Below are 27,705 nucleotides of genomic sequence, written 5' to 3' on the forward strand. Positions count from 1 at the left end.
ATCAAATTAGGCTTGAGCACTCAACCACGAAGGGACTCAAACCCACAATTTTCTGATCCGAAATCAGATGCCTTATCCTTTAGGCCACGTGGTCAACAAAAGGTTACTGACTTCTAGCAACAGTGACAGACATGGTGCCTTTTTACAGAACTAGCACAGGACAGTACGGGAATCAGACTCAAAATCAGATGCAAAGCCATTTTGCGATTTTACAGGAATCAGACTCAAAATCGGACGCAAGGCGAGTACTCTACAATTTCAGGTATTCCCCTCCACCAACGGCAAGCTGGGAGGTGGTCCCACCTGTACTGTACGGGAATAAGACTCAAGACCTTGGTGTTGTTAGCACCGTGCTAACAAAATTTGTTCAAGAATGAAGCCAGAACAGAATGGACAAAGGCAGACCCATTTTGGAAGTACAGTCAGGTGGGACCACCTCCCAGCTTGCCGTTTGTGGAGGGAAATACCTTAAATTGTAGAGGACTCACTTTGCGCATATGAACAGCATCCGGACACTGCAGTCCCCACCTGACTTGGGGTTCAATCCCCATACTGGCCAGTGATAGTCAATGAACAAATCAAGGTGTCTGCAATCAGCATCTGTGAACAGAATTGGGACACTGCAGACAGAACAAAAAAACAATGGATCCTCTTTGCAGAAATCTTGATTCGTTAATTGACTATCACTGGCCAGTATGGGGATTGAACCCATGACCTTGGCGTTATTAGCACCACACTCCACCAGCGGACAAAAGCAAACTTCGTTAGTGTGGTGCTAACAACACTAACGAAGTTGGAATAAAGGTCAAAGGATAAAGGTCAAAGGAATGCTTTAAATTGTGGAGTACTCGCTTTGCGCATATGAACAGTATCGGGACACTGCAGACAGAACAAAGTATGAGATGGTTCCAGTGTTTTAACCGAGTGCAGTGGGGTTATTAACAGCTGGCAGAACAAACAAAGGATCGCATATGGATCTAGCTATTGACAGCCAATACTGATCGATTCAAAATATTCCAAGCGGTCCCCGTCCCAATCCTGTGCATTGGATTGAGACATCCCTACCTGCATTTTTTCATATTATTATCATTTATTTGTTTGCTTTTCAATGCTGATTCAAATGTTTCAACAGTACTGGTGTTAACACTTGCTTTCCTCAAAACTTAATTCAGTCATGTAATCATTTATGCATCTCTCAGCATTGCACACAAAGGAGTTATGATGCAATTGTATGAGAGTAAGAGTTAATGAGAGTGAACATATAAAAGAAAGATACAGTGTATGTGTGTGTGAGAGAGAGAGAGAGAGAGAGAGAGAGAGCTGGATTAGTTAATGTCTTTGAATCCAGCCAACTCCTTTAGAAATGTTGCTTTGGCTGTTTGTGGAAGATTCTTTTTTTACATGCAAAAAACAAACAAACAAGAATATCAACTCAGCCAGTTTAAATCCTTCTTCTGTCCTTTCCAATTGACAAGTGGAAAAGTGCAGTCATGTGTGATCAGGTGTCTTCTGTTATTTATTACATGGGTTGGCATGAATCCAGTTATCACTCAGTGATTTGGTCGGTAAGTTTTCACCAGGAAGGAGGAAACGCGTTTGTCTGAAGGCGACATTGAGATTAGGCAATCGCAATATTGTCGTTGATACATATGAAAGTGACGCTGAGAGAGAAAGTGAGTTGAGACTTAACATGAGTGTGTGCGAGTGTGTGTGAGAGAGAGAGTCTCGACAGCCCCTTTAGGTGAGTTAATTTCCCATGACAGGAGGCCTCTACTTGTTCTCTTGTATAGAGAGAGATGAGTGCCTTCCAATCCACAGCCAGTGACACATGACTGACTGACTGACAGGCGGGCAGAGGAAAGTCTCTTTCAGTTGGTTGAGCATGGAACAATAGTGTGTAGCTAGTAGTTTGCTGCGGTTGTGTTTAGGCAATCTGGCTCCTATCAGCTGGACCAATACTAATAGACCAACACTAATAATAGGCCAAGTAAGACCTAGTCCCCTTACTTGGCGAGAGTACCATTGCATCCAATAAGTCTACCAAACAAGCATAATATGTTTAGGTGCTTGTCTAGATATAACCACATTTGAGCTGTTACAAATTTAATTTTAAGGTTTTGACCTGTCAAACACAGGTGTAACTAAGACCAGTAATGGCTGCATTCCAACTAGGTGTGCCAACCCCATGGCCCTTATATTGTGCGTGTTGCTTCACTGCCGACCCAAATGGAACAGAGCCATCAATAGTATTAGTTACACAAGGGATTTTCCTGCTATTAAAGGTAGATTATCATTTAACATCCTGTATGATAAAGCACATACAGATGATTAGAAAGTTTTAGGGAAAAAAGGCTATTCAAATTCCCTCAGAGAATAAAAGAGCTTTTTATTTGCTGAAGAATCATTGATGTGTAATTTTGCGTCTAATGCAGGACAAGCCTGAGGCTGACTCCTGAATGTGCACTGATGCTTTGCCCATAACAATCTAGCCAGGTGCTTTAAATATGTATTCTGCACACAATACTTGATCATTTGTCATTTACAATGGGCCTGGGGGGGATTCAGTAAGTTAAAAAAATATGTTTACACACATATTCCTTTGACTTACCAAAGCATCAGTGCATCTGGTGCTGCTGTTATGCTGTGTTGTCTGTCTGTTTTGCTTGTCTTGTCTGTAAAATATGTTTCTCCCTGTAACATCATTAAGTATTCTCAGTGGTATGAGGATGTGCTTTTTTGGCACTAGCAAGAGAAATAGATAAAAGTGTGATGATATTCTTGACCTCTTGATTTTTTTGAGACTGAATCAAGGGAAGTGGTTACTGTAGGTGAATGTCACTGGCATCTAGCTCAAGTTCCCCAATATAGTAAACTAACAACAAATACAATAAAACTCCCAACCTCTGTTTCTTTTTTTACTATAGGTTTTATAGTTCTGTTTCCTCCAAGTGTAAATACCAACAACAAACTGCTTTGTTGCTTTCGGGCTGCGTCTCCACCTGAGCCCAGGCCTCCATCCATCACTGTCTGCGGAGCTGTCTGTTGACACTGTTTACTCCTTAAATAAGGTCAAGACTGCAGTGACTAAACAATCAGGTTTCGTTGACAAGAACATTTTAAGTTTGGTTGCTGTGTGACCAAAGCTGTTCCCAGAATAATTTTGAATGAAAATAAAACTTCAGGAAACAGGAACAGATGGAATTACAGCTGTTACCAAACTTGAGTAAAACTGTTGTCTTCCACTTGGCATTATGTCTCTGAGATGTGAATTTATGGACTCAAAAGGTGCAACTAAATCTTTTGTCACATTTGTGTTTGTTTATGTGTGTAAACTCTCAGCAATTTATCTTGATACTTGGTACTTTTTTAAAATTATGTTTGATTGATTGGACTGTGAATCATACGCCTAGTACACCAACAGTCCTTCACCCCATCAAATTTACACATCTATTGCTACACATTACCTCCACACAGTTTATTCACCAAGTCATAGTTAAATTATTAGTTAGTATCAGAGAATATACAATACAAACACCCACTGTATTCATAAGTTAACTAGCCATTCCATCAAATTTTGCACTCTCAGCTGCATTTTCACACAGACGTTTGACTGGAGGAAATACTAACGCGAATATGCTAGTAACATGTTTAGGTGGGAGCAGATCTTTTTCTGTGGGCCGCCGAATAAATTCTATTTCCAGCAAATTCTGCAGCTCTAAAGGAATCAGCTCATCCCTGACACCACAATTGATAGATCACGTAACTTTTATACAGTACATGTCTTATACCAACATCCTGATCTATTTTGAGCTGCGTACATTTCCACATCACCTACATTATCCCTTGTATTGTGCTGCAAAGCTTCTCAATTTAGAATAACAGTATGGAAAATGCTGGAATAAGGCAAGGTGATACCACATAATGTTTAGAGATGCTGCTGGTGTAGTGTTATTTATTTAGCTCCGAGCAGAACGGAGGGACGCTGAGACGCTCAACTTTCTTTTTGATAAATAAGGGTCGCTGCTGCTGTGCTGTGCATGTGCATGTGCATGCGCGTGTTTATGGGTGCATGTGCTGCAGCTCCAGGTATCCGGTCTAAACTAAAGGATGGTGGTCTTTTGGTTTGACAACTGAATGTTGTACACAGTGTACAGCCTTTGCACTATGTCTGTCACACACACATATACTTATCTCATATTCTCCACCAGACTGGAAACCCTGTCAGTCCCACCACAAGCTATTTAAGTGATGATGTGCTTTTTTTTGAATTTCAGTCTAAGTAAGTGCAGAGTTTTGGGTGTGCACAACTTTGTGTGGGTTCTGTGTGTGTGTGTGAGTGAATATAGCCTGTCAGTCTGGTTTACTGAGTACAAACTGGCATCATTAGCGAGCCTGTGACTGGCTGCCACGGCACAATGGTTACAACACTGACAGCGAGGAAATGTGGAGCTTGAAAACTGTTGTATTATTTCCAGCATATTTGTACATTTGACAAGTTTGTATCTCCACAAACTTGGATACAGCCCAACTGGCAGAAATGATAGTGAGACACCGGGAGATGAAACAAGCATCTGGCAACACACACACACACACAGACAGACATGAATGTGCACACTCTAAAAGCTGTCTCTGATAAGAGAGCATTATGCAGCAACATTGCAATAATTTACCTTCAAGAAATACAAACAACAGTGAAAATAAATATTAGCATAGGTGTCAAGAAAAAAAACTGCCTAAAAACTGTGCACCACAGACAGCACATTAAAAACTCATATTCAACAGTTTCTAAGTGGTATCCACTCTTACTTTTTCAGATTGAAACTACTTTTATATAACTGCACTTAACTACTAAAGAATGGTCACAGTTGAAAAATGCTACATCAGCAGTTTCTAGCCTGTTTAAAGCTTATTATCCTATAAAGGGTAATAGATTTCCCTCTGATGGAGACAAATGGGGAACTCTTGTTTGTGAAGCTGCCTCAAATAAATAGTTTTGAATACAGAATGTAATGGTTTGAATCAGTGCTTTGATATTGGTTAAAACTTCAAAATGATGACATGATCTCACATGAATAAAAGGATTATGTTCCTACACTATGAGAGGATTATGTGACACTTGAACAAACCTGTATTTTCACTTGATTGCCATATATTACAGTTATATTGAGGGAAGGGCAGCAGGCTATTTGAAGCTAGGTTTTATCCATCCCTGCACCATTTCAGTGTCAGACTTGTTTCCATCACACAATCCTTTGAGGGATTCCTAGTAGTACTTGCAGTGAAGACATGTTGGGGACTTCCTGAAAATGTTTGAGTTACTTGACTTAACTGCAGGTTAGAGCTGTAGGACAACTCAAAAGCTGACATGACAAACTCAACAACAAATATGTCATAGAGCAACAAAAATTAGTTGTTTCTACTTTTATATCTTAAAGGAATAGTTCAACATTTTGGGAAATACCCTTATTCACGTCCTTGCCAAGAGTTAGATAAGAAGATCAATACCACAATTATGTTTGTGCATTAAATATGCTACAGTCAGTAGCCAATGAGCTTAGCTTAGCATAATGAAATAGCTAACCTGGCTCTTTCCAAAGGGAACAAAATCCACCTATACCAGCACCTCTGAAGCTCACTAATTAACATGTTATATAATTTAATCCATAAAAAAATGTATTGCACATGGCCAAGAAACAGTCTGTACATATCCCCCAGTAAAACAACAGATTGTAATGTTTACACGTTTTTTTCATAAGAATTAAGGAGATATAACATGTTCATTAGTGAGCTTTGGACGTGCTGGTTGGCAGATTTAGTTACCTTTGGACTTGGCCGGGGCCTGTTTGCAGTCTTTAAGCTACGCTAAGCTAACCGGCTCCTGTAGCTTCATCTTGAACACACAGACAGATGAGAGTGGTTTTGATGTTCTCCTCTAACTCACGGCAAGAAAGCAAATTAGCACATTTCCCAAAATGTTGGGGAAAAAACTATTCTTTTAACAGTGTTTTCCACTAGATCATTATGAGGTCACTGAGTACAGTCTGTCTTTGAAAACTGCAGATTTTTGCTGATACCAGCTCATACGTTGGTTTTTCTATCCCCATGTCATTTCTCCACTCTGATCAGCTCCACTCCCGTCGGCTCAAAGACCTTGACGGGTCCTGTCCGTGTCTTTTTCTCCATCAGTTTTTCTTTCTAGTTTTTGTCAACTCGACTGCCCTTCTGCCAACCTTCTGTTCATTTTTAATCTGTCCTCCCACTGAGCCCAGCACTTTGTTGTCTTTCTCCTCATCTCTGTCTCTTTGCTCTCCACTTCTGTTCCTTTTAGCTCAACCAATTCTCTTTACGATCCTCTCCTCCTTTAAATATCCCCTCCACTTTTCATCCTTTACCTCTCCTCTCTACTCTCTTCTCTGCATAGTCCTCCTCTTCTCCTCTCCTGCTCAGTATGTTCTTTAGTATACAGCCCTTTTCATTTACTGCAATATCTCACCTGCCTAACGCTGTGGGTTTTTTTGGTGCCAGGATTCGGAACAGCATCCCACCTCTGTTGCTTTGCTGCCCTTTTCTCAACAGCAGATCGAGTCCAGATGGCCTGTTTCAGTGCTTAGTGTTCACCACTGTCAATCACATGGAATATGCACATTTAACCACCTTGGAGGTTTTAACTGCATGCAGCACACAAGACACTAAATCTTTACTGCGTAGTTACTACATACTTCAGAGGAAATGTGAGGATTTGGCATGTAGAGATTGTGCTATCTGTCTATCCATCTGTCCAACAGTTGTACAAGGTCATGAAAAATTAAAAGAGCTTTCTTCTCCAATGGTCGTTGTCTTTGGAATATTTAAGGGATGCAAGCTTTGTGACAGCAATGGGCTGATGTGGAAATTGACCAGAATTGAGTGAAGATAAAATTGGGAAGGGGATGTTACAGAGAGTGAAAAATATATAATGATAACATATATGGTGAGCTGAGGTCATATATAGCAAAAATGATAAATTGCTCTTTCTCTTTCTCTTTGTTTGTCTCCAGGTCCTCTCTGACGTGCCCTCATTGCCTTAAGCAGAGCAACACCTTCGACCCATTTTTATGTATCTCCCTGCCTATCCCCCTACGACAAACCAGGTGACGTATAACACACATGACAAGTGTTTCAATCTAAAGTATATTTAATAAAACAGCTAAACCATTGTTGCTGTCGACTTATCAACTTTGACATCTAGTTTCATTTAATTGTCACACATTTTTCTGCTTCGCAACACTATGTTAAGGTAATAACTCATGTAAAAACTACCAGTTTATGCTGAGTGACACATTGCTTGCCGTCTATACTACCCAAACTATATTTCTTCTAATTGTTAGTGTCAGAAGTAAACTTATTAATATGGTTTTTAGTCATTTTTTATTGTTTCATTTTGGTGAAATATATATTGAAATATTCTACCATACTTTTCTGTCATTCTTTATAGGGTAAATCTCCTGTAGGCATCCAGTGCGTGCACAAAACTGTTTAGTCAAGCTAAAGCTTTTATTAGCTGCTGGAAGTTGACACAGCTGATATCAGCGATATGATCATAAAGACTACCTAATATAGCAGAATGATTTGCCTCAATGAATAAGTAGAACAACACATCGATCACGACAGATGCACTGTAAAAGCACACATTTGTAAAGGAAATTTGGCAAATATGACTACACAAACACATGCGTGGGCACACGTTTGCACAAACATACTCTACACGTCAGCAGCTATCGGCCATGGTCATATCATAGTGACAAATGTTGGCCATCAAAAGTCCCTGACCAAACACTTTCTGTGTTGTTTCCATTTTTAACCGTACCAGAAGTTGCATGTCAGCAAGGTCCCGCTGTACGACAGTGTGACTTTGAGATATGAAGAAAGAGACAGAGAGAGAGAACAAGAGAGGGCGAGGGAATGCACAAAGGACTTTATTTATTTTATTTTAACAAATAGAGAGAGAGTGACAGATATAAGACTTTATGGCTCTAGTATTCTTCAGGCATCAGCAATCAGTTACCACTTCCAATTAAAGGCCCTGCACATCCACACAGGTGATTTGAATTATTCTGACATCTTCTTGAGTCTCCTGTTAGCTTTGTTGCACCCGTTAGGGCGCGACAAATGACACCTTTATCATTCTTAGTCCTCTGACCTCAAGTAATACCCATCAAAGCTCTGGCCCAGATCCAACCTGAGCAGAGGTCTAATCAGCCAGAATAACTAAAAACACCTGTATGGGTGTACAGGGCCTTTCAAATCACTTGAATGAGGGGCATCTTGGTGACCAAGGCATGCTGGGTAACCACAATATTATAGGTTTTGTCTCAGGTTGTCCCCTTTATCTCTCTCTGCCCATGTGTCCAAACATCTTACAAGGAAAACAAAACAACAAATATCAGTTGAATTTCAGTCATACGATTTCACAATTTGCCTACATTCAGTGTTGAATGAATCCTCCTATCTTCAAGCATGCAGGCACCGCTGCTCTGCGTCCTCTCTGCATGTCTTCCACAGTGTTAACCCCAAACTCTGTGCTACACTGTGAGTTTTCTGACAGTGTGTGGTCTGTCCCTGCAGTTGCCTGAGCCCGGCACAGAGGGAAATTCATTCAGGTTCAGTGTGGACTCACTGCTGGACCCACACTGACCACACACACACACACACACACACACACACACACACACACACACACACACACACACACACACACACGCACACACAGACACACAGTGGCCTCATGGCATCACCCTGCTGCAGCAGTATCCCAGCAGAATGCCTGAAAAGTCTGAGGCCCCCAGAGACACAGCAGGGTCTGACTGGCAGCATGGCATCGAGGTCTGGGTGCTGCAGATAATGCCAGTATGGCAGAGAGAAAAGGAGGGTGGCGGTGTCTCTGACTGGGTTTTCTCCTGTAATTAGAGATGGATTGTATGTCCACAGTCTGTCTATAATTTTGTCATCCTGATTGTTCATACTGTGTTTACTGTGTTGGTCTGTCCATCCTGGGAGAGGGATCCCTCCTCTGTTGCTCTTCCTGAAGTTTCTTTCCCTATTAAAGGTTTTGGGATCATATCGTGGCATGATATATTAACACTCGCTCAAATTTGCTATAAACATCATACCACAACTCACATACACTGATCATTTTCGAAAATATGCCATCTGTTGAGGCGACAGACGACATGTTTGAGAATGAAAACAATCTGCGGATGTGGAGTTAGGGGGAAGTGATCTTACCAGACCTCTGTAACCCGCTCCTCATCTCTGCTTGAGGCTAGCAGCTCGAGGCTACATTAGCCGCTAATAGCATAACACGCCCAAATCTCTAACTGAACTGTTGGCGGTCAACTTATATTGTTGGAAATATAGGCGGCAGGTTTTTACAAGGAAGAAGAATGCGAGGAATAAAAAAGATCTGTGGTTCTGCCGCATCGATTTTGATCTTTTTTTACTATGTCTGTAAACAGACCTCTATTCCTGCGACATGATTGGCTGTTCGTCTTCTGTTTAATGGCAGGTGGCAACTAGCACTTAAGGTGCGTTAGCGTCCCCCTCTCCCGGTGTATGGGTGGTATAATTGTATCGAACATTTATCGAACATTTCTTATATTTCCATCGAGGGAAAATGATATAGACATAATTATCGTTTTGTAGCCCAGTCCTAATTTCAAGCACGTCCTGCATCTTTACAAGTACATACTTGCTCACGCTCGCAGCATGAGCTGTAACAAAATGGATTCCTTTAAGGTAGGAAGACATTGCAACAAAAATAGAACACACAGGAAAATAGCAGGCAGAAATGTGAAGTATACATGATTTAGCTGTAATTGATCTCAAACATGCAGAGACACTTCTAGGGTTGTTAAATCTGTAAACACTTTGAGCATGATCCTGGCTCTAATGTTGTTTTTCAAGTCGATTTTGATTATCTAAAGAGCACCATGCACTCTTGGTGCCTCATGTGGAAACATACGAGAGGTTACTGTTTAGTAGAAACTATCAGGCACCCAAACCGGCAGGGGGATGGGACGCTGCAAAAAACCTGCTGTTTGAGATGACATCTCTATTTCCTGTTCCTCTTGAGTATCATCCCACACCTATCTTCCCGTTTCATTTCACATCTCGGTGTCTCATCTCGGAGCATCTAACAACGTAAATAAAACAGCTGCTCAGATCCTTCGCCGTCTGCCCTGTCAGCCTCCCCACCGCTAACACATTACTCACCTGAATAATGCATGATGGGAAACAGGAAGTGGAGGTGTCAGCGATTACGCCGTCTTCATCCCAAATGAGTAGGCGTGACCTTACTCTGTCTCCCTGCTTTGTCTTTTCCTCAATGCTCTCGTTTCTATTTCTTTCTTCACTACCTGCTCTCCTTTCTGTTCTCCCGTCTTCTCATCAGACTCCTTAGTTACAGATCTAATCCTATTATTTATTATATCTTCCTACTATCCCTCTGTCTTTTCCATCCCTGCATCCCTTACGGGAGGTCTTCAGATTGCTGTAAAGCAGACGTGTCCCAGCACACAGCAGCGTCCCGCGGGACCATCACCAGTGTGCTGGATTAGCACGTCATATCCAGTCACGCATATACGTACACACACACACAAGGGGAAAACTGAAACACTACAAGGCAACATCTGAAAATAGTGAATTCACTTCAGATATTAAGTCAGACACAGACAAATCGGATGGTTTATGCTCATGAAATTAGATTTTGTACAACAGTATTGTCAGAGGAAATCTTGTCCCCAAACTTATTAGACATTAAACAGCTCAGCAGTGCATGTCTCATTTTATTGGATGTTTTGTTTTGCTGTTTAGCAGCTGAAATACATCAAGACTCAGCTAAGCTCAATACATCTCTGGAACAATTGCATTATTCTCTCTCTTTTTGGTTTTGGTCGACATGTTTCTCTCTAGACAGTATGTGGACGGTATGTGTGTAACACCTGATATGTGTGTGTGTGTGTGTGTGTGTGTGTGTGTCTGCGTGCGTGCATACAAATATGTAACTCAGTATGCCAGGGTGTGTTTGGAATCTGTAATAATGTAAACATGCAAAATCAGAATTGCAAAACAATTTGGCACTTTGCTCTAGCATGTCATCTATCTTCCTCTCTCTGTCTTCCCACCCCTCCCTCTCTTACACACACACACACATACATACATACACACTTCCTCACGCATCCTCCCTCTTCTATTTGCCCCACAGGCCGATGTGTGTGACGCTGGTCTTCAATATGAAGGGTCAGAGGTACCTGCGGGTGGGGCTGGCTGTACCTCTCTTTGGTTCCCTGTCCTGCCTGCGAGCCATGGTGGCAGAGGAGGGCAACATCTCCCCTGACCAGGTATATGCGCACACACACACACACACACAGGAGTGGACACCAGAGTTACCCCTCTAAAATAATTTTTTCCACCTGAAACAACATTCAAATAAACGATCCACTGATACTCACACGTACTGATAGACTCTTTTCACAGCAGACGTTTTGACTTGTCATATCAGGAAAAGAACAGGCGGAATTGATAACATTAACGATGGCTGCATTCCAGTTAGGTGAGCCATTTCCAGGCTCCTGGTATTGTGCATGCTGGTTGAGTGACATGGTTTAGTGAGACACTGAAAGGAACTGAGCCATCATTATGTTATTAGTAACACCTGTGCTTTTCCTGCTATGCCAAGTCAAAATGTCAAAATAATTATTTAAAGTATATTTTAACCCAGGTTTCTTTTGATGGTTCCAGCATCTCAAAAGTGATGATTTGCTGCTTCATTCTGTTTGATATCATTTAAAATTGAGTATCTTTGGGTTTTAGACTGGTGGTGGGACGCCACATGCAGTTTAAAGATGTCACCTTGGGCTCTGTAACATTTTGACGGTCATTTTTTCTACACAAACCTTGTTGGAATGGTGGCATTGTTTCCTTCTACTGTATCACAAGTACAAAAGTCCAGTGTTAATTACCTCAACCAGTTATGTGAAAATGAAAATGAAAGAGAATCTAAGTCCAAGTCAATCACTGTGTCAAGTACAGGAGATTAAAGATCAACCACAAAGTAACTCTGCAAGATCTAGTAGATGTTTACAATGGACAGTTTGGGTAATCATTATTTTAACATCCACCTTCGTTTTGTCTTTCAAATAAGTGGCTTAGATGATATGGTAAACCTGTTTAAAACCTCTATGCTTGTATGCTTCCACCTGTGCACTCTTGTGGTTAGTGCTGGCTTCACGTCCCCACATCTCAGCAATGAAGTTAGTGAGTAAAATATTTTCTTAAATCACAAGAAAGGTGTAAAGAAATAAAGCCCAGATGAAAACAACAACAACAAATTCTCTATTAAAGCAGGGTAACACTTGAATGCATGCACACACCTAGCTGAAATGTCACCAACAAGAGAAAAGGTAAAAGAAAAGGTTCCAGAGGCGTGTGTTCATCAATCTTTCACCTGCCCTACAACAGATGATGAATACTGCTGGATTTTCTAAACCTGCGTCCACAGCAGCAAGAGAGTAAAAAGGAGTAGCAAAGACTCAAATATCCCATGAAATGAAAAATACCCCTTTTTCATGGTTCATAGGTGCACTGTTCCACTATCTATTGTTGTGTGACAAATATACCTGTATGTCAAAATGCATAAAGTCCCAGAAAATCTATTCTGATATACACTGTCTAGTAAACTATCCTAATCTGTTGGTCACCAGTGTTTGGGTGTAGTAATGATGAGATGAGGTGATGATGACGCTCTTTATGTCACCTCTTTGGCTCTCAACGTTTCCTTTATGTCAGTGTTGATGCATCACATTTCTTCTGTTTGATTTATATGATTTCCTGAGGGGCAGACATCTATTTAAACCAGCTAATTCACCATGAATTAGTTGCGCAGTTGCAAAAAAAACATTTTGGAAATGGAAGCTTTTAGCATTCTTGTACGTAAATTCTTGTAAGTTCCCTGTTGAATTGTTTCGCAAACTAGCAGAAGATTAATTTCAGTTTCCTGATGAGGAAATTCATTTCAGTTCACAGGGTGAGAGTTTCTTGTTCAGGTTTTGCGTCTCCCACACACCCATCGTCCACCCACACAGGTGTTTTCACTTACTGGGCTGATTAGACCTTTTCTCAGGCCTGTGTGCGAGACGCTGTGCTTAATTAACATCTCCTACACTCTTCGTTTTTTTGCATTTGTCAGGGTAGGAAAACTTCCACCTTTACCACTCTTACTGGTTCTGCCTTTAATTCCTACCAGCGTACATCAAAACTCTGAGTTTTCGTCCAATAATTAAACAGGTTGCAAAAAAGACATAAATGCAAGCAAAGCACAAAAGGGCGGGTGAGGACAAAAGCCAAAGAAATGTGGATTTGGCAAGTAAAAGGACAGAGGAATTTCTGTTGTTTCTGGTCCCAACAGGGAGTGCTCAGACACACACACACACACACACACACACACACACACACACACACACACACACACACTGAGTTTGTCATCACTTCAGAAAGAAGCTTGTTTGGTTCCTTTTATTTGTATCCCTATCTCCCACCTTGTCCAGTGTCTTTGAAGTATATTTGATTCTAGTATGATAAAAGTGTGTGTGTTTGTGTGTGTGTGTGTGTGTGTGTGTGTGTGTGTGTGTGTGTGTTGGACCTCCATACTAAACATCTTACTTACCACATTCATCTTTTCAATGTCTCCCTCTTCTAAGCATCTACTAAGCTCCTGTGTTTTCAGCTGTCATTAATTGCCTTGCATCCTTTCTATCTCTTCTCTCTTTTTCTCTATTTAAGTGCAAAAATACCAAGTATGTGTACTAATATACAACATGTATTCAACATTTACAGGTGCATTGAAACATGACATTGAGTCAAGTATTCCACAAACAAGTTGTCCTGACACACAAAAGTAACAGACTACCCATAGACGAGTCTGTCATGACCACTTACCATCATCATCATCATCATCCATTATTATAAGCCTGTTTTTAGTCAATTAAAATGATGGTTTGGCCTGTTTCACCAGTGAGAGGTAGTATGCATAAGGGTGCTGTTGCTATGGTTACCTGCAGTTTAATAATCCTTTCATACAGATTTTAAAATCATTTAACAGGACACCTGCCTGTCAGTCACAAATTAGTATTATCTGTGGTCATGGTATAAGACATAAAACACAAATAAAGAAGAGGAAAAGTTCTGCACTTAAAATACTTCCAAGCACAGAATATACCACAGCGTGAATTACATTGCTCCCCTCACTTAATACAATTTTTCTCTTTCACTGTCAGGGCTCTGAAGATCTTAATTTGAACATGAACTTGGAAATACACATCTCTGATAGATAAATTCTAAAAAGAAACTCTTCCTTTATACCATTCCCTTTGCAGATGTTCATGTTTTGAATTTTTATCTTGATGTATTTCAGTTGCCAAGTTGTGGTCTCTGATTTTGTGCTTGTTTGAGAAATTTCTTCTAGTCTTTTATAAGTTGCTTTATATGATTTATGATTAATTCTAGAGATTTAAAGCTGCTACCTTTAGGGTTTGCTTTGATTGCTTTTCAACTGATTACAAATGTATCTAGTTTTATTTTCTCTCTGAATTTGTCTTTGCTGGTTTATTTCTGTGAGTCAAGTTATCAGAGACAGTTCTGGTACCATTGTGGCTTAATGTTGTTTTTTTTTTTTCACTTTCAGTTGAATTAATTGTTTTTGTCCCTTGTGGGGTAATTTGGTTTGCAGCAAATAGGAAAAAAAAAATCTGGTTCAGCTCTGCAAGGATTGCTTGAGGCGCGTCTGTAGGCACGAAAGTTCACAGTGTCTCTCGTGCTCTCTGTTTCCAGGTCATCCTGTCAGAGCTGTACTCCACGGGTTTCCAGCGCTCCTTCTCCGATGACGATGACCTGACAGCAGTTGCTGATAGCGACGTCGTCTACGCCTTTCAGGCTCCTCCCCTCTATAGTCGTGGAGGCTCCGGACCGCACTCAGGTAACCATGGTAACAGGGTGTCCATCAAAAACACTGACTTCCCACACTCATTTGGTTGTCTTTGTTCTCATTCCTCATTTCCAAATGTCTCTTTTTTAGCCTCCCTCCATCCTCTAGATTAACTTTTATTCACACTCACACTTTTATCCATTTTTCACTCCCAGTCAGCCCTTATGTTTCATTAACCGTCGTTTTTTCACAGGCAGACATTTTGCTTTTGTGAGGAGAGTGCCAGTGCTTTGTATTCCTTCTCATTCTGTTTTTTTATGCATGACAGCACCCAAACAAAATGAATTAAATGCCAGCCTGGTGCAAGTTTGCTTGACTAACGTCTCACCTGGATGAGCTCCTACAAATGATTAATTTATCTAAAACTCTGAGAAGTCATCAGATTTTGGCACGCAAGAACCTTTTCACTATAGACTCTGAAGATAAAATTTCCCTTTTTTGAAAGTTCTCTGGCTCTTTTTTTTTTTTTTTTCGTAAGCTAAACAGCGATAGACGAGCTCTGTCTCCTTACACTAATGCAGTAGAGAGACAGGTATGAGGTTGAGTCAGCTTTGCATCATCAGCACCCTTTAAAAACCCTTTTCGTCCGTGAAAGACACTCCTGAATGCACTGTTGACATGTGAATGAGGACGAGTATAATGGCATACTGGCCGACTGAATGTTCTCCAGAGCCCCTTTGAGACTTGCACTTCACTCTGTGAATGTTGGGCCAATTCAGTATGTTGGCATCTTGTTTTTATTTTTTTATTTTTCAAACCCTGACTGGTTTTTGTATGAAACATTATCATAACTCGTCCTACATTGCTCAGTAAAATTTTGTCACATTAACTGATACAGCAGACACAATGTTATGGCTTCAATATCTAGATCTGTTAAATGTCATGTGAAATGTCTTATGTGGCATCAGGGTTATCTCAGCTTGGGAGTTTGAGTTACATTACATTGTGGGAAGTGTAAGCTTGATCCATAATAGGACCTAAAAGTCAGGATAATCAGGATTGACCATTCTTTTTCAAATCTGTCTCTTGTAAGTTCCCGAACTTTATGAAAGTCCAATACTAAATCACCGTACTAGCACTTTAAATAATAATAATAATAACGTACCTAATTACTATTTGTGTAGCGCCTTTCGTGCAAGGATAAAGCCCAAAGTGCTTAACAAGACAAAATCAGATGAAAATAAACAATAAGTAAAAAATAGCAATAATAGCAAACAGTGAAACAAACAAACTAAAATAACATACCAGCAAAATTAACCCAAATCAGAAGCCAACTTTAAAAGAAAATTTATTTTTAAAAATCAGATGGAGTTTGCTGTTCAAGGATCCAAGGGGACGGTGTTCCACAGTTTAGGGCCATAAAAACAGAAAGCAGCCTCACCAGATTTCTTGTGGGGAACTTCTAAAAGAAAGGCAATGGAAGATCAGAAAGTTCTTGTTGGGACTTAAAATGAAAGGCAGTCACTGATATACGAAGGTGATAGATTATGTAAGGCTTTGTAGATAAGTAAAAGGACTTTAAGATCAATTCTGAAAGATATAGGTAGCCAGAGCAGTGATGCAACCAGAGGGGTAATATCATCTCTTTGTATTGGTCAAAATCCTGGCTGCCACATTCTGAATTAACTGTAATTTTGTTTTTAGGGAGACCAGTAAAGAGAGAATAATCTAACCAGCTTGTAATGAAAGCATATATCAGCATTTCAGCATCGTTCTGAGTTAAAATGGTCTAATTTTGGCGATGTGCCTCTGATGAAAAAATTATGTTTCTGCGACCTTGTTAAAATGACTACTAAAATTAAGATCAGAGTCTAAAATCACATCACAATGTGTGTCTTGGGCTGTTAACTTCTGACAGCAGTGTTAGAAATTTCACATACAGGCCAAATTAGGATTTCTCATGCAGAAGGGGGTTCTGTCAGTGTTTACACAGGGTATCTGCAGGTCTTTAAGTCCTAAAAAGCATTGAATTCAGTTTTCTCAAAAAAAAAAAAAAAAAGCATTAAAAGGAATTAGAAAAAAAAAATTCAGTCAGCCCCATCAAACCTGTAGCAAACACTGTTACTAGTAGCTACAGTAGGCATGAAGCTCATCCTCTTATAATGGACAAGTGTTAATTTTAGCGAACACTTAAATTAAATAGATTACTAATTTTTAATGATTACGCCTATCTGGGTCCAGTTTGCCTTTGAATTAATTATATCATTAGGAATTATTTTTATATAGTGCTGGGAAGTACATTTTTTTTTTAATATAATTACTATCTCTGGGTGATATCGTCCTCACTGGTTTTCCATCATTCTTTCACACTGTGGACGTCTTAAATTTAACTTGGTGAACCCTGCAGAAACCCTGTGTCAGTTTAACCACTCTGAAAAGAACAACTGTGAATGAGCCAATTTTTGTTAAAGTATTGATCTTGTGATGTCGGCAGGTGAGCACATTTTCAAAGACGTCTGCATTCTGTGTCGACTTTCATTTATGCCAGTTACTTACAGGGTGAACATCCAGCATCAACGCTTTACCTACAAAGTCAGAAGAATGTCAGTAAAATGGAAAATAAATGTAATTTTTTAAGTGATATTTCTGTAGTTTTAAGTGTAACTGTAGCAGCTTGGGAAGTATTGAATTGTGTACAACATGCAGCAGTATTCTGCCTGTCATATCTAATGAGTTATTGAATTTATGAGAAAAATGATCAGGGAGGTTACAGGTGCTTAGACAGCTTCTAGTGGGGTTAATGAAGCAAGCACAAGCATCATCCTCTCGCTGTAGATGGATGACCATCACGCTTTGAGGTTAGACATTCAATCACTGACAAAACAAGTTTTATTTTTCATCAGTAAGGCAGCCGGTGTGAGCGCTCTGTTCTTCTGACGGCATTAGTCAATACTCGCTCCTGTTCTCCAGCAGAGGAGGAGAACGGGGCTGTAGATCTTTCTTATCGCACGAGTAGCGCCACTCTATCTGTAACGCTCCTGTCACTCGTCACTTTTCACCTGTCACTAGAGACCTGTGTTTGAAAGCCACACAGCAATCACTTTAACAGATCAATGTTCATGTCTGAAAGGGGCTTAATTGAGTCGTATTATAGCGGTCTTTGTGGGTTGCCAGTTAGGCAAGTCTTGGTTCACCAACCGCCAACCTACAGCTGAATGAAGCTTTTATGGGGTTTTTTGTTACCCCTGAAGAAGATTGACATCAATAATTCACATATTTGCTCAAAGTGCTCATGAAAAATTAAGACTCTTCACTTTCTCAACGGGAGGCATTTCTATTGTCACTTCACACAGTAAAAACTGTCACAGTACAGAGAGAGGGAGCAGACACATGCTGTATACTTTCACTCACAGTCACATACAGAAACATAAGCATGCATGCGCAAAATCATCCACATCCACTGTGTAAGTCAACTAGGTAATGAATCCATTAGAATTACACTGGAGAGTCTCATAAAAACACGGCCCTCAAGAGGAAACCCGGTGCAGAACACACACACACACACACACACACACACACACACACACTCACACACACACTCACACACAGAAATACACTCGTAATGAATCACACTCTTGCGAGCAATCTGATGAAAATGATGAATGGTCCTTACCTCGGAATAATTCATAAGATCACAGCAGACCAGATTCCAGTATATCATAACTTCATTCAACTGGATTTATGTCATGTTTTATTAAGTGTCGTTGCTGCTTAAAGATGATGTATGGCAGTGTTTGGTTTTAATGGGGAGGACAAATTGTTTGAAAATGCATGTGACACAGGGAACCTTTTTTACATAGAGCCTAATTACATATGTCTTTTTTTATTATATCTCTGTGTGGTTTTTTTCTGTTTGACTGTTCAGTTTTCAGTGTATAAAGACTGTTTTGGTAATCTGTCATCACACCAGGTTTGACAACTCGGGGAGTAAAACACAGCTGTTGTTGGTGGTTTATCAGAACTTGACAAACCCATATCTCCAGCTACTTGTGTTGTCAACTGAAAACTAAAAGAAGCCATATTGGTTTGAAGCATTTGAAGTGTTGCTATAGTTACTGAGGTTATGTAAGGCCATAGTTACTCTGGGTCTTAAGGAGGCCTCACTTTGCCAACTCTGCTGTAAGTATATTATACTATAATACTATAATGTAAACACAGTAGTCACTCCCCAAAATAACCATAGCTCTATAACCTCTGGAGAATCAAGGTGACTCTGGCTTCTCTGTAGTTTTCAGATCAACTGCTATGTATGAATTGGGTAAAAATACCAGTATATATTTTTATATATATATAGAAATAGCCAGTGTCAGATCAATGTTTTTGTATATTGTGTGGACTAGTTGTTTGATTTGATCCTCATCACATATGTCAGGCAGTGCAGAGGGATCTTCGTCAGACTAAACAAACCCTTCAGCTACAGTATTGCTACTGTCCATCATGTAGTTATCTTTTGCAGCTTCTGTGAAAAAGTAAAGCCTCCTGCGGCCATGATGGACGACTGTACGGAAGGCCTGTAGAACCAAACGTGTAATGAAAAACACACAACTTCCTGAGGAGGTCACAGTATGGCATATTCATATGTGAGTGATGTTACTTTAAGTGGCAGAAAAAGACATTTGTGAACTTCATTCTGATTTAATGATTTTTGATTAATTACGGCTTTATAATTCTGATGAAAAGAATGTGTATCCATATTTCTGACTTTTAGCATACACACAGTTTCAGTGATGAATCTACAGTTTTGTGTACAGTCCTCAGATAAAATTTTTCAGTATTTGAAAACAGAGATTCACGTGTAGGGACTATATGAAGCAGTGAAGTCATTATCTGACTACTGATGATCTGCTGATCTGTTCTCTCAGGGCAGCAGCAGCAGTAGAAAACGTGGTCAGTAGGGAATCCGTAGAAAAATCTACAATATTCTGTTCTTTGTGCTCATTGGAGACACCAAGTTTTCATCTATTAGCGGTGGTAGATGTACATCATTTGGGAATAGGCTGCATGTCTTTAACCCTTTAAACCGAATGTGTTGTCTGCGACACGTTTGCGCAAGCGCACTTTGGATCACAATAATTACATCACGGTTTGCGCTATCAGAAAAATTCCAACGTTTCTGAAAGCTGAGACGTTGCGCTTTACAGCCAATATGGTGTCATTACGGTAATTTCACTCGCGCCTCTCAGTCAAAATAAGCAAAAAAGTCCAGGTGAACATTTTGAGGCTTAGGTTTTAAACCTAAACCTGGCTGTAAAGCGCAACGTCTCAGCTTTCAGAAACCGTTGGAATTTTTCCAATAGCGCAAACCGTGACGTAATTACGGCGATCCAAGGTGCGCTTGCGCAAACGTGTTAAAGGGTTAATCGTGTTTACTTCTCTTATTACCATTGTTGAACCTGTTGATCATACATGATGAAATAATAGATATTCCACCCCTGTAGAGGAGGTTAAAGTTGATTTGCAGACATGATGAATGAAACAGTGTGGAATGACACGTGAAGACAGCTAATTTATCTCAGGTTATGTTCATGAAATTGGATTTGTGTGACAGCTGTAATTGTCGCAGAGAAAAATAATATTTTTTCCAAGATGATTAAACATGAAACCAACAGTGTAGCGGCTCAACAACCCATTGCGTGGCTCATTTTACTGGCTGACTTTTTATTATTCTGATGAGCTGCTGAATTCTTTTTTTGAATCCCCTAACAGAATTTTTAGCACTTCATACAGCCATATTTATTAACTCATAGCATAGAGAGTTCACAGTGACTAATACATTTGCCAAGAAAGGAAAAGGGGGGCATGATAAAAGACCAACCAATAAATAAATACATTTTTAAGTATGTTTATCTGATCTATCTGAACTAAGTCTCAACAGAAACAAAATACACTCTACACATTGACACAGATTTAACTGTTGTCAGTACATAAAGTGGACAATAAACTGGTAACAGAAACAGGGAATTTTGCCTTAATGTATTCTCAGAGTGGTCAGATCAGCATGTGGCAAAGAATTATAGTTTTCTCAGTTTAACAGCAGGCAGCCGTCACTTACTGATATCCTCCCAGGACAGTTTTTATCCCTGTCAAACCACCACAGCGTGACAATTTGTAGGTCACTTGACAGCTCTACAGTGACTTTAAAACAGTAGAACTGAGTTGCACGGCACAAATCTGCTCAGAAATGCACTTCATGTACTGTCCTCTTCAGACCAGGAGAGAGAGGGGCTGAAAATGTGCTTTAACAGCAGGAGATGACAGGGAGGGCTGAAACGGGAATAAGGCAAATTACCACACAGCAGAATGTGGACATGGAGTAGCAAGTGCAGATGGCGATTTTCTACTGCGATATGGGATTCATCATCACACCTCCTTGCTCGCTTTACCTCCTCCTTTTCCTCTGTGATCCTGAAAATTATATTTTTGCCACCATGTTATTGCTGTTCCAGTATTGGAGGATACAAAAGAAAGTCAAACTTTTGTGGCTTCAAGCGCCGCTGAGCAACTGCACCACTGTATCCAGTTCTCTTTATACCTCCATGGTTAACAGTGTAGTTCCACTTTTTACCTTGCAAATGTCAATGTCAATATTATAACTTCCCAGAGTTGTAAAATCCTGTCTCGTAATACTAATAAATCTAACTCATGCTCTTTTATCTGGACTGGACTCAAATTTTCCTCTACTCCCTGTAACAACATGTCCACACCAACACGCGTCCTTTCATTTTATAACACAGTGCTATTTTCAGTCTGAACAGAAAGCAAACAAGAGTCTACAGCCATATTAGTGGCTCTGTGAGGCTTCTTAGGCACAGTGCTGCTTTGAGCACAGCTATCATCAGTATACTAACTGCTCACAATGACAATGCCAACATGCTGAGGTGAATTACCACTAAACACAAAGTACAGCTAAGGCTGATGGGAATGTCATTAGTTTTGTAGATATTTGGTTGTAAACCAAAGTCTTGGATAGATTTTATATTTTTATCAGGGAAAAGCCAGCTGACCAAAGTTTTCACCAAAGAAATTTCTTCTGGGGGGACATGAATGTCTGAACCAAATGTCAAGGCAATTTACCAATAGTTGTCAAGACATTTCACTCAAAACTATTTGGACCAACAAAGTGGGATTCATTCAGTGTGTGCACCAAATTTCATGGCAATCTATGTAATACTTTGAGATATTTGAGTCTGGACCAAAGTGGTGGACCGGCAGACTGACATTACCATCCCTAAATCCACACCGCTAGCAAATATCAAAAATAAAACATGAAAAATACTTGAAAATGCACCAGGCCTTGTAACTGTTGGTCAATTACGTTTGCTGGCATAAGAGGAATGACATTTATAATGTTCCGCTTAATTGTAATATGTTAACCAAACAATGTTGTAGGAGTCGTGATAATGAGAAAGTGAAGGAGAAGAAGGAGGAGGTTGACGTTTTGGGATCCACCCATAGTGTGTTCTGCATGGGTGCATGGGGGGTGTTGATATGGACCAATGAATAATGAGTAGTCATTCATTTAATAGCATGACGAAAAGCACAGAGAATGGAAACCTCAACGATGCAGAACTGTCATGTTTAATAGGCAGTTACGCTGGAGAGCATTTATCGCTTGCTGGGGATTCCTCTGTCGTCATAACCTGCTGTGTATTTTAGTGTGTGGGAGCTGGACTTCCCCGACTTATCACTAAACGTTCTCGGGGATATTGAATCAGCGCCGCTCCCAGGTACAATAATGAGGTTTTGCATTTAGAGGTAATGGCAGCGGGAGGTCTCATGATGGAAAACACTGAAAAATCAATTAGGTCCAAAGCGCCACAAAAGCATCTTACTTCACCCTCAACAATCCAGGCAATTTGCACATAAATAGAGTGATAAAGCCCCGTAATACTGCACACAGAAAAAGACTTCCCGCTGAATAGAAGCTCAGGGAAGCTTAGCATGCTAACTTTGTGTGATGTTCACTTGGTGCCCTTGAAATTAAAAAGTAAAGGCCAAGCTGAGCAACGTGTCTCCTGGATAAAGGAGAAGTCAATCAAGATTTTAGCAGAGTGGATTGTGGGAGTTGCCTGTGCAGAGAGAGGCCAACTGGGCCAAAAGAGAGGGAGAATGTGTGCATTTTGTTTGGTGTATTATAAAAAGAGAGGATTCCCAGGGAAAGGTGGTAGGAAAAGGAGATTCTCAATGGAAATAAATCTGTCAGGAATCGGGTCACACAAACAGCATCTACATTCTGAGATAGACGTATTAATCAAAGTCTCCCCGTCTTCTTCCTAACCCACACTTATTGTACAGTGTGGCTCCACAAGCTGCACTCTCCAGCAGGTTATTGAGTGTTCAGGTCCTGTCACGCTGAACTGCAGAGCTGAGGGTAAGCCACTGTGTCGTTCCCATCAAACCACTGAGGGCTGTGTACTGGTGGAGAGTTAAGGATTTCAGAATTACTATAAGGTGTTTATCTAGGCAGTCGCATCCTTCAATCAACTGCTTACTGTGAATGTAATTACTTCTGCGCGAGTGAACACACACACACACACACACACACACACATTTATGTGGTCAGTACAACAGACAAATCACTTTCCACAGTCAAACACTGTCAGTATACTTTGAGTCTTGTCAGAATATCAGGACATTAGCAAGATCATAGAGTGGATATGATGTATTATGTGGCTGGCCATTTTATAGCAAGGTGCCGAGTGGACAGGAAATGAGGGAAATGAGAGGTGGGAGAAGACATGCAACAAAGGTCTCCGGCAGGACTTAAACTAGGAAAGGTCCAATCACACGGTCTGCATAGAAAACCCCATTGTTTTTTTTAACTATATTTGGGAAATTATTTATATTTACAAATATTGTGTGTTTCTTGAAAATATTTCTTTGGCCATTTGGGGGCAGTGGAAACAACTTGTGAACACAACATTGACACATCATCACTTTATAAGTTGATAAAGCGAACTTGTTAGAAAACAGTTGCCCTTATGGAGGAACATTATAAGTCATTTGGAGTCGTGTTTCTGTCCACCTGATGAATGTAACTCCATTAGTCACTCTCTTTTAGCTTTATTTTGGTCTCCACCATTTTCTGAGGGAAATATCTGGCTCTTTAGCTGCTAAATGCTCCACTATGTTCACCAGCTAGTCTCTAATTGCCTCTTGTTTGTCTGGTGCTGAGCAGGTAGTGTAGAGTGGATTTGTAGAGCTTTTTTTACTGAAAACAGTTGCCTGTTGTGGCAGAGAACGACGTTATGAGAGTCGGTTAGAGTGAGCAAAATTGCGGGCCAGACAGCTAAACAATGAGATGAAACTCGTTAAAAAGCATTGTAAAGCTGTCAGGAGCTGCAGATTCAGGTGGTAGTTCTCTGTAGGTTCATCATTACAAGTGACCCCTTTCACATTGTGACATTTTTCTCAAATTCTCATTCTATTTGTTGTTAAAAAAATATTGATTATACCCGCTTTAAAAATGTCAAAATCCAATTTGAGAACTGGTGTATAATTTCTTGTATAGTTCAGCAGCAGAAAGCATAACCTTATGAGCGTGGGGACATACAATCCTTATAAACTAATGATCTTTTATATGTGATGGCAAGATTGTTACACATAAACACACTGCCACGTGTGTGCTCATGAACTCATAAATACATATACACATAAATCAACTCATACTGAGACTAAGACACCACGCATGCACATGAAACCCTGCAAAGTACCCTTCCTGTGCAGTTCCATTAAGGTAATTACAAGCTGCCTAAAGCAAATTCAGTGCACAAAAGCAAAAATATTCCAGGAACATTCACCGGGGAACTCTTGCCCCTCCAGTAGGATCCATCATTTAGAATAACCTGAAGAGAACGAAGGCAGACATAAATTTGGTGTGTCTACACTTGGCGCTCTGATCATCACGACTGCCTCTGGAACATGTTCTCATATCAATTGGGAAATAACGACTTGAAGTCTTCCTCTGCCCACAAGCCTGTTAAAACTAAACCTACTGTATAACTCGCTCACCAGTCAGCAGGGCAGAACACACTGGACGAAGTTTGTTAAGAAGTCTCCTATTTTTACGGCCGTGTTGGCCTAAGAGCCCTATTCTGTTCTCTATCATTTTGTCTTCAGCTTCTCATTTAATGACTGGAATCTAAACCTTTAGTCATACTTGTCTTTGAGGTTCTGCGACATAGCTCATAATGCAGCATGTTTACCAGTCTTATCTTATTTATTCACAGATATAAACAATTCAAACGTTGCACCACTGTGGTGTGGACTTTAGCATGGTATGCTGCTGGACTAATATTTTAGACGTGATGCAACTATGTGCAAAATACCGGGGGCAATTTCAATGATTGCAACTTGTTTATCTTACGTGTTGTTTTCCAGTAACATGAGGAGGCAGCAGAGGTTCTGTGGCTAATGTCGACGCAATATTTTGCCTTCTTGTGACAAAATGCAGTGACAAAAAGAGAAGAGCAGTGGGAAGATGAACCGGGTGTAGTTGAGGGATGGTGGGAGTAGAGGGTAAAAAGAGAGCAGTGGTGAAATGTAACTGAATACATTTACTTTAGTGCTGTACCTAAGTACAAATTTGAGGTACTGTTACTTTAGTATTTTTCATGCCACTTTATGCTTCTATTCCACTAAATTTCAGTGGGGAATATTGTACTCTTTACCTTGCTTCATTTATTTGACAGCCTTTTTTAATAGTAACCAATTTATTTTTTAATATTTTTATATTTTTTGTGCCATTGGTTGACCAAAACAAGCATTGAGAAGTTGTCAATTTGGGTAATTGTGATGACATTTATCACTGTTTTGCCTGTCTTTTACTTGTAATGGAGTATTTGTACAGTGTGGTGTTAGTACTTTTACGTAAGTAAAGGATCTTCATGGAAAGAAAGAGAAGAGAAGAAGTGCGAGGGCAGCATCAGGTGTATTTAGTTCCTCCCCTGCCGCCTGCCTAATCTGTCATTTTGCTGTTGGCAGAAAGCTCAGGTGCTTTGCTGTCAACAGGGGAATTTGCGGTCAGATGACTGTTTGCTGCCAGGACCGCTGATTCGTCCAGGGCTAAGCCCACGGCCCCCTGGGTATTTTTAGTCAGGTGTGTGGATTGCCCTGAGAGGGGTCACTTTTGGTCTTGAACCACTCGGAAGTGTCAATTCCAGTCAGTATGTGGCCAAAATCCTCTCTGAGGTTTTTTGCCTTTTCTGTGTTACACAACTCACGCTATTTTTACTCATCAGTAATGAACAAGCAGAACTGTTTGGGAAAAATAAGACATCAGTGTTGAAAGACTTCTGCCTCTGGTGCAAGAGCAAAATATGATTATCTACTTAAAGTAAATTGAGGCTTTTGTGTGATAGGACTCCTGCAGAGTAATGGGACCATGAAGAGTGCAGTTCTAACTGATGCAGACACACATCGTCTATAGATGTTATCAGAGACACTGCAGGAATTTACTTTTTAACACAATCATCCAAAAAATGTTCTTATTCAGTAGCTCCAAGTCATACAGAACCACTGGTGTCTTACCATCAGTTAGCTGATATTTTCCTCACACATCTCACAATTTACTGTATTTAGATGTAAGAATATATATATATAGATATATATATATATCTATATATATATATCTCAGAGCACATTGTGTCCTCCCAGCCACAAAAGTCCTCCCATCACTCATTACACAGATTTGAAACACACTCAAAAATCTTCTGTCGTAGCAATTATTACTCTGATTTTCTTTCCGCTCTCTCTCCCTGACCGCTGCTGTGAAGCTGAAGGCTGATTCATCCCAAACAGTCAGATAGAGGAGAGTTGGAGGGAGAAAAGAAAGAGAAAACCGATAGTGGCAATGATAAATAGAGTGCCATGGGAGAGAGGGGAGTATAAGATAAAACAAATGGAAGAAATGGAGGACGGCGAGGGAAGAGAGGAGAGTGAATGCCAGAGGAGGTGTAGTATCTTCTTCAGGGCTAAGCTGTTTAATTAACGCCACCGTACTCTCCACCTCCAATCTCAAGAGCGATTTCTGTTTCTCCTGCTTTCTCTCTGCGTCTCTACCTCTTTCTCCCTCAGTTCACTTGCCTTCACTTCAGTCTGAATGTTTATCTTTTAATTGAAAATAGCAGATTATAAACAGATTCCTGCAGCAGCCACGACATTGTCACAATAAGGACTACAAATGGTTCAGTATCATGCTAATTGAACATTAAATCAATACATTTCTGAGAGGAGATACAATGTACAGCTGTTCTTCCTTCCTCGCTGGGAATCTTCAAATGTCATTGAAGCCGTGTTGTCTCTGTAGGTTTCTTTATTCACCTTTGGGAATTACTTTTTTAAATTAGCAACGACTGCTCTTTCTCCTCTTCTCACTCTCTCCTTTTTTCTCCCTCTGTCTTTTTTCCTCCCCACTAACACCTTCCTCCATCTGTGGCTCTCCTCTGTCCATCTCAGGGATGGAGGGAAGAGGAGGTGAGAATGAGAGTCTGGCAGGAGGTTCTCCCAGCACACCCGGGACATGTGGGCGAAATCACGCTCCTCGCCATGCACGACATATAACTTTCCGGTTTTGAAACTACCCACTTGTGGTTTTTAATGTTTTTCAACCCTCTATACTAGACTTTCCCTTTATATACCACATAAAGAGGACACATTTTAAATGAACCGAACCGCTGCAAAATGGT

General features: G+C 40.3%; 1 protein-coding gene across 1 annotated transcript in view; it reads left to right on the top strand.

The window, feature by feature from the left end:
- The window catches only part of usp43a (ubiquitin specific peptidase 43a), a 113,747-nt gene that overhangs the window by 48,263 nt on the left and 37,779 nt on the right, over positions 1 to 27,705 (top strand). Inside the window, exons 4-6 of the mRNA XM_070916015.1 lie at positions 7,038 to 7,130; positions 11,243 to 11,378; positions 14,866 to 15,010. Of these exons, the coding sequence (XP_070772116.1) occupies positions 7,038 to 7,130; positions 11,243 to 11,378; positions 14,866 to 15,010 (374 nt within the window). The remainder of the gene's footprint in view (positions 1 to 7,037; positions 7,131 to 11,242; positions 11,379 to 14,865; positions 15,011 to 27,705) is intronic.

Source organism: Enoplosus armatus, chromosome 2, assembly GCF_043641665.1.
Source record: "Enoplosus armatus isolate fEnoArm2 chromosome 2, fEnoArm2.hap1, whole genome shotgun sequence".
In the NCBI taxonomy this organism is placed as follows: domain Eukaryota; kingdom Metazoa; phylum Chordata; class Actinopteri; order Centrarchiformes; family Enoplosidae; genus Enoplosus; species Enoplosus armatus.